Source organism: Uloborus diversus, chromosome 8 (genome assembly GCF_026930045.1).
Source record: "Uloborus diversus isolate 005 chromosome 8, Udiv.v.3.1, whole genome shotgun sequence".
Classification (NCBI taxonomy): domain Eukaryota; kingdom Metazoa; phylum Arthropoda; class Arachnida; order Araneae; family Uloboridae; genus Uloborus; species Uloborus diversus.
Window position 1 is genome coordinate 138,204,445 of NC_072738.1, and position 8,649 is coordinate 138,213,093.

The 8,649-nt window shown below is 31.3% G+C and overlaps 1 protein-coding gene across 1 annotated transcript in view; it reads right to left on the bottom strand.

Moving 5' to 3' along the window:
- The window catches only part of LOC129227454 (PAN2-PAN3 deadenylation complex subunit pan3-like), a 32,199-nt gene extending 23,612 nt beyond the window's left edge, over window positions 1-8,587 (bottom strand). The window contains 5 exon segments of the mRNA XM_054862016.1: window positions 1,759-1,854; window positions 3,580-3,712; window positions 4,834-4,935; window positions 8,079-8,148; window positions 8,387-8,587. Coding sequence (XP_054717991.1) covers window positions 1,759-1,854; window positions 3,580-3,654 — 171 coding nt within the window. The 5' untranslated portion in view covers window positions 3,655-3,712; window positions 4,834-4,935; window positions 8,079-8,148; window positions 8,387-8,587.
- Between the last annotated feature and the right edge of the window lie 62 nt (window positions 8,588-8,649).

Below are 8,649 nucleotides of genomic sequence, written 5' to 3' on the forward strand. Positions count from 1 at the left end.
TGTATGTATGCGTGTGTGTGTGTAGGATATGGACGTAACCCGGAGACGGTTTTCGCAAAAGGAACAGCATCGGGAGAGACCGGTCGATGGTGGTGCTGCAGAGGAAGGCGAGGGGGAAAATAAAATCAATGGACCTCAAAACAGTCAAGTGAGAACAATAAACAATGATTGCTCAAAAAAAAAAAAATTCCTGCATCTCACAAAAATTCTCATGTATTTTCCATAGTTATCTTGAAATTTATTTTTTGAAACCCTTGATATAAATCCACCCCCCCCCCCCCCAGGAAATTTTACATCTCTAACTTAGGAATTTTTTCAACTGTTAATAAAAATTGCTAATACTGAAAATAAGCACAATTAAAAGACAAAAAATTTGATTTAAAATTTCAAAATTACACCATATTTAAAATTAATGGTTGATTGATGATCTGATTAACATAGATAATTTTTCGTGTTCTGAACAAAGCAAGTTACAGGCTAATTTTTTAATTGTTCAAGTTTTATGTTCATTTCTGTTAAAAAGAAATAAATAACATGTATAGCATATAATTTTTAAACATTTAATACTTTTTATATTTTCTAAGAAAATATAGCTGTTAAATACATTTTAATTCGCAAAAATCAATTTCTCTGTTTTTTCCACTTTTTTAGGAAAAACGGAGGGGGGGGGGGGACTGAATTTTTCTAGGACTCTGGAGTTGAAGTGGGACTGATTTTGGGGGAAAGAATTTTTTTAAATAACATAACTTTTACTTTAAAAATGATATTTTAAGGCTTTCTGCATGAATTCAAATGATGGACAATGTGCCCCGAAGGTTTTTCAATACATTTTGGAAACTACAAAATGTATTATTATACTATTAGAAATGAAGTCAATTATTTTTTGAAAAAAATATGCGTCTTCAAAAAAAAAGCCAATTTTTCCTATTTTTTCTCAACTTAAGGGCTCTTGCGTGATTTCAAAGTTAGTTTATAAATTTTTTTAGTTATTTTCCTTGTTGTCAGGATGCTAATGCACAAGTTTTCCACGCTATTAAAAATGGATTAGAATAAAAAAGCAATTTTCGACCCACCCTATTGCACATACCCCGTCAAGTGGGGAAAGTGCGACCTTTAGAAGAAGTGCCTTAAAAGATATCTTAAAGCTTCTGCTTGTGGTTTAATTGTCATAATATAATGCGTGAAAACCTTAAGAAAGGACCTGAAAATTAACCTTAAAAATTTGGTAAACAAACAATATCTTTTAACAGAGCACCAATCTTCATAAATTCATAAACTGATCTTTGAAAATTAGGGTATGCATTGACCTGAATTCACTTTATCAGAATTTAAGGGACAACTGAAAATCAAGTCCTCTTTGTGACAAAATTATTGTTGTATGTTTTATTCCTTCATTTCATAACATAAAACTTAATTTTCACTAATCTTCCATTTCTAATTAAATACTATTTTATACAAAATCCAAGTTAAAAAAATTATTTCCTTTTGAAATTGTCTTTTTATAAGCCAGCAAACCTACTTTTGTATCTTGTTCAAGATTGGACCTAGGCTGTTAGCCAGTGACCCCTTTCAATTCAAAAACAAACAGTAAAGTACAATCTGTTATTCTGAAGCATTTCTACATTGAATTTTGATAAGATCACAATTTTAAAAATTATCTTTCAAATGAAAACTTTCAAGATACAAGTAGTGCTTCAAAATTTCAATACTAACATGATTTTTAAAAATTTTTTAATGCAAGTATGAAATTATATTTACCTTTCCAAGATCAACTGAGAGAGAATTTGGTTCAGTAGTAGACAGAGAGGAAGTATCACCAAAAAAGTTCCCATCCTCGATTGGATTTGGCATCGACTGCAGAGCAACATAACAAATTACTCAAATTATTCTACTCATACATAAATTATACATAAACAATCACTAAATAATGTAAAGAAAGCATAGAACTGCCATTTTTAAGAGCTTTTTTCTTCTTTTTATTACAGTCAACTCTTGATAACTCGAAACTTTATGACTTGAATATTCTTTTATCATTCTAATGGTTACATTGAGTTTAAAGCTCTTGAGAAGGCCATGGGAACTTTCCACAGCTTAACATACCAACCAATAAATTGAAGGTTTCCACCGGTGCTTTAGGACTTTGAGTTATGGAGAATTGACTGTATTTTCTAAAATTGGAGTTTTTTTTTGGTTTAGCTTTCGGAACATTAGATAAGATCCCAACTTAAAAGAACAGTAAACCTCAATTAATCAAAGTGATTGGGACAGGACCTCCTTTGGTAAATTGAAACCTCTGGATAAAAGATGTGCTGAAAAATGACTGTCATGAGACAGAAGCACTAAACTGTAGCTCTAAACATGTTCACATTGAAAAAGTGACCACTAAATATGTTTTCCCACAACCTCTGACAATTAAGTTTGGCGAATGAAGTCAGGGCGGCAGATCTGGCAAAACAAAATACAGCACCAGAATAATGGCAAGTGTTGATCATCTCTGCCCCACTATAGTTCAGTTCAGTGTTGCGTGAAAGACTTGTTTTACAAAGTGCTTTGGTGTGTTTTACTTAGTGCGTTGGTTCTTAACTGAGAACAAGAAAATTATGGAACAAAAGATCAATTCAAAGTATTGCTTTAAGCTTGACAAGACAAGGTCCACCATACTCGCCAGATCTCTATCCTCCAGACTTCATCTTATTCCCACAACTCAAACTCGCTTTGAAAGGAAAAATTTGACAATATTCCTGATTTCCAAAAAAAAAAACATGACAAGACTTTTGACCTGCATGCTAAAAGAAAACTTCTCGCAAAGTTTCCAGGACATGCATAGCAGATTTCAGAGGTGTATAGTGATGGAAGGTGACTATTTTGAAAGATAGTAAGGTCAATTTCATTAATATTTTATTTACGATCATGTTTCAGAACTATTTACAGGACTTTATTGTCAGAGGTTTTATATTTATAAACAAGTTTGTTTGGTTAATGTCATACAAGTAAGAAAATGCTATGCAAATTTCACAAGATTTTATACAGTAAACCTTAATTATTATAACATTGTTAATAGTGCCGTCAACTGTATTTGGTATTCCATAATTTTAAACATAGTACATGTAGTTAAAAAAATTACCTAGCAAAACAGTACTCTACTTTCAATTCGATTGCTTAAAAACTTAATGGCAGTTTTAACAGTTACAATTGTTTAGTCTTGCAAAACTTGTTGGTGGGTTAGAGAAGAAAACAGAAGTGATAAAAATGCATAGACAATTTTTGTCTGCAATAGAAACGGCTTCCTACAGTGACCCTGAAGTGCTGCTGTTTACTTACCGACAATAATAATAATGAAATTAATGAAGATTCAGTAAACTAACTTCAGTTAAACAAGGTTTGATTGAAATAGTTTCTAATGATTAAGGTTCTACTATACTATTGGACAATATTACATATTCACGATAATAAAAAACACAATAGTTAGGTTTTTTTAACATAATTATCTTAAGGAACAACATTTCTTTTATAGCATATTGCAAATTTAATTAGCTAAAACAAGCATTTTATTTAGTAAAATGAGAAAATCAATCATACATTCAAATAAGTTTGCAGCTTAGACTCTGGTGGTACAGAAGATGTGGAAGAGAATGTTTGAAACATATGCTCCATTATATCAGCTTCATTAAGCAAAATATGCTTTTTCTATAGCAATTACTTCTTTTCCATCCTACAAAGAAAAGAAATAAATGAGAAAAGGGGAGCATAAAATGTGTCTTTACATTGAAAAAACAGGGAAATGTTTATAGCTTCCAAACTGGATAGACTCCTGTTATAAGGATTCTGATCAACCATAAATTATAAGATCTTGCATAGATGATAATTACATTTATACATGTAGACAACTCTAGCTACATGTAGAGCGTTTTGTTGGTTGCAAGGCTATTTCACTGCATTTAAATGTTGTGGATTCAAGGTTTGTATCAAGACACAGAATTTTTTTCTTTCGCTGGTACACCCAAACCTGTTTTTATGCGGTGGATACAGATGGGATCGCATAAAAATTGTTGGAAACTTCATGAGTAACTATAAAAAATTGTTTTTGCAATGCATATTTTTTTTTTTTTTTTTTTTTTTTTAATGCAGTGGATGGGGAACGCATAAAAAATTCTCATATGGAAAATAAGTCAAAAATTATGAAATAACTAGGAATTACCTCTTTAAACGAAATCAAAAGAAACCAAGTGACGATAATTTTGTCGAACAGCCAGACAAAAGATCTCGTATGAGTTTGTGTGTCTAGGTAGCCATGAAACATTGATCATTTTGTAATTGTATTCTAACCATTGTTATCTATCTCATGTAGTTGTGTTGATTAAATAGTTGGCTTATAAATGTTCCTCTATCTATTTATCAAAGTGTGCTTGAGTAAGACATTTCTACAAGGCAGAATATCTAATGATTATTTAATTTGTTTCAATGTGCCATAACTTTTTGAAGCATTGATGAAGATGAATTTCGGGTAGAAGAATTTTTGAATTCAGAAATTATTTTGCCGTAATAACAAAATTTGAGCATAGAAGTTCAGTGATTCGAACTTGGTATTATAAACTTGTACTAGAACAATATTTTTTAAAATAAAGTTTAGGATAAAAGTTATTAAAATTTTAATTCTTCACAATCTTTGTTGTTACTCTACATGCTTGATCATCAACTTAAAAAAAAATTAAGCTTAAAAGCTTGTGAGATAAGAAGGAAGGTAACAGGATCAAACACTAAATCACACATAGGCCCAAAACCAGTAACTGGCTTTGATTCTCGTTTTGACAACATGGTTACTTCTGAACTTACCACACTTTATGCCTCAAAATCACCCACATTAAAAATATCTCCTTGAAGGGTAAAATATATTAGCTATGCCACCTCTATGTTGTTCTGAAGCATGTCAAGATCCTGAAACAAAGTTAGAGAATGAATTTAAAATATAGATAGCTAAAAAAGTCAATGGCTCTTTTCTTGCAGATCCATTTGAAAAAAAATATAGAAAATTCAGTATTTTAAATTTATGTAAATTGAAACTCAAGAATAAAGTGAAAATCTAAAAACGCTGCACAACTCTTCTGCTTCTAACAGGGGTGCCCACCTCGAGGGGGGGGGGGTATGACGCAGACTGCATCATTGAAAATTTTAGGTGGTTGTTTTGATGAGTATTTTTCACTTTTCTGGGGAGGGAATTGCTTTGGGGGGGGGGGGGGGTGCTCCCTTGCTCTTATGGAGGGTGGGCACCCCTGCTTCCAATTTGTTTAATGTAAATAGTTTATACCAAAAATTTAACAAGTCAGTTTACATCAAGTTTGCAGGTAGAAAAAAAAAAAGATAGAACAGCAAGTTATTACTTTTATCTTTATTTTCTTATATGGTTGAATCTTTTTAAGTTTTCAAAATGAAAACTAAACAGGTGTTACATTCCTAATCAGAATATTTTTAAGTTTTTATGCTGCATTCCCAATGGTAAACCGCTAAATCTTAAAGAAATATAAGCTATTAAAGCCACAACTACAGAAAATGAGGTATTAACTTTCAACTATAAAATTGTTAATTTTAACAACACATGAGGATGTGCTTTCTCTGGTGATGATCTATGACTTCTATTTTACCATAGGTGAAATTAGAATAACCCAACCAATGAATGTAGTTTGTATTTTACTTTTTAAATGAGTGTTTTGTATGAATTTATTCGTTACAAGGAATGGCATATGCAGAAATTTTGTACGGGAGGGTCCAGAATCAAAGACCTATCATTCTAGGAGGGATAGTGGACTCAAGTAAAATTTTCTGAAGACAGTGTGAAATTTTCAGAAACTATGAAGAAGCTTGAAAAAAATCAACTTTATTAACCAAAAACAAAGTAGTGAAAAGGTCATTCCATTGTTTAGCTACTCCCCTAATACTGTTTAAATGCAATGGAGTAGATCAGTCTATTATTAAAAAATCAACATGCGGAATGCCTAAAATTAGTAAATGTCCCATTTAGAGAGAGAGAAAAAAAAAATGAATGGTCACCTTAGTCATGCGCCCCTCTCTGGATATGCCCATAGTGTAAGTTAAATATTCATAAAATATTACAACATATTAAAAATCAGAACACAGAAGCCAAATGAAATTGATTTATCTGTATTTTTTAAAGAATGAAACTAGCAGCTAACAGTACTATTTAATCATTTGGAAGAATTCAACATAAGGATTCACGATACATTGATAGTGATTAAAATTACATACGAATACATCCAAGAAAAAAATCCCCTGCGGACTGCAGCCACAGGAGGTTTAAGTAAAAGGAGAGTTGCTATTATTTCTCGACTGCAAAGAAAAAAGAAGTTAAAGTAGCATATAGTAGAATTACCAAATTTATTGATAAGCCATCACATTCTGAAGAATATATAAAAAGTTTTGTAGTTGGAATTTGTCCAAACTTACATTTTAAAAAACATTTCTACAAGATAATAATAAATAAACAAAGCTTACAAATACTATTCGAAATAACTTGAGTGAAAAATTGGGCAAACTTATTGAATAAAAATTAGTTTGAAACAAAAATTAAGGCTCTCCTCTGATATGCCCCCCTCTTGGCGAGATTTTAATTTTTCGCTCGATACGAAAATCGCCAATAAGGCGATAACTTGGCAACCCTGGTTTTGCAACTTGAACGCTGGAAAGTAGTTTCTCGAAGTTTGTCTTTTTGCACGTGTATGTGTGGTAGGAGGTAGGTGCTCATATGTTACGCTCTTAGGGAGATTTTAAGTTGAATACTCTAAAATAAAGTTTCAATTCAAACTTTATTTTAGAGTATTCTTTTTCTTGTTGTTTTTTAATGTTAATTTAGTTGAATTTTCTATTTTAATTATGAGTTCGGTTTGTGATGTTGTCCAAATGTATCAATTGAAATTTTTGAATGAATCTTCTTTTTCTTTTTCGTCAGGTCGTCCAACGTTTGGACGTACCGGAGTCCTAAATAGATTTTTTATATTTAAACTAATTGAAAATAAAGAGGTTTTTTTAGAATTTTTAAGGGAAATTGGTTTACTTAAGAATGAAATGTTATGTTCTAGATGTAATTCTGTTATGAAAATTAAAAAAACTAAAAAATGTTCAGATGGGTTAATTTTTTTTTGTAGAAAGGTTATTGGGGGTGTTGTTTGTGGAAAAGAAGCAACGATCAGGAGTGGGTCATGGTTTAGTTCTAGCAAGTTGAAAATAGAGGAGATTTTTTTGATAACATATGAGATTTTAATTGGGACCAAAACTGCTGATGTTGAAAGTCAATATTTTTTTTCATCACAAACTTTAGCCGATTGGCGAAATTATATTAATGAAGAAATATTAAATTACATTGAATTAAAATCCGAACAAATATTCCTAAGAGCGGAACATATGTGCACTGCCTCACGTGAGGAAGTAAAAGAAAAGTAAAAAAGGTAAGTGAACATATTTTGAATAATTGTGTTTTTAGTGTGTTTCTGGTAGTTTGTATTTCGGTCTGGTTGGCATTTTTGTAGCACAAAAATGGTGTTAATTTCACATAAAATCTGTGACTTTATTGTATACTGAACGGAGGAGATCTGTGACTTATATCCGACTGTGATGTATATTAAAAGTCGGAGGGATAACGGAGCGAGGTCCTGGCGAGCCCGAGGTCTCATAGTACTTTCGTAATGAGACCGAGGCAGGGCCGGCGAGCCGAGGTCTCATTACGAAAGTACTATGAGACCGAGGGCTCGTATCCCAGAGAAACAACGGAAAAAAATTAATGCATTAATTTCATTAAATAATTAATGACATAATTTGAATTTTTCCTGTTGGCGCCAACAGGAAAAAGTCGCCAAGAGGGGGGTATATCAGATTTGTTCCAAAATTAATTCATGTAGATAATTCTATTTACTGTCAAGTCCTTAATTAATAATACTTGATGGTTAGTAAAAAAATACCTGCACAAGATTTCCCATCAAAAAAAAAAAAAAAAAAAAAGTTTTGAGAGCATTGGAATTTAAAATTGAAAAATATTTATGAAATAAAAAGTTTCTAGCAAAATTTCATACCTGAAAAAAGAAAATATTCAGCATTCTTTACCAATAGGCCACAAGATTGTTCAAGATCAAGTCCGTAAACCTTATTTGAAAATGAGAGAAAACTATTTTAGAACTAGACAAACGTATAAAAATCCATAAAAATTTTAATTTTTAGCAGTCTTTGCCAGTAAAAAACCTACACAGGAAAAAGACAGCAAACAATTTTTTAAAAATTTAAATGCCAGAAGCCTATGATACTTATTTATAAGTTTTTACACAATAAAGACGATAATTTTGCACATTAGCATGCATAACAAAAATGTCGAAGTAAAGCTTACGTTATCATCTTTTTGAATTATGTACAGGGAGCTTTGTTTATAACACACAAGGTTTGTGTACACTTCAAAATCATAAAGCATGTAGAAATCTCAATAAAAAATGAAATAAAAAACAACAGTTCCACAAAATTTATTTAAAAGTTTTTAAAATACGAAGCTTCAAAATGTTGTTATTGAGAAAGATATAAAAACTGCTTTCGTATATTTAATATACATATCATAAAACATTTGTACACGAAAATCTTCATCTCTATAAACAGTTG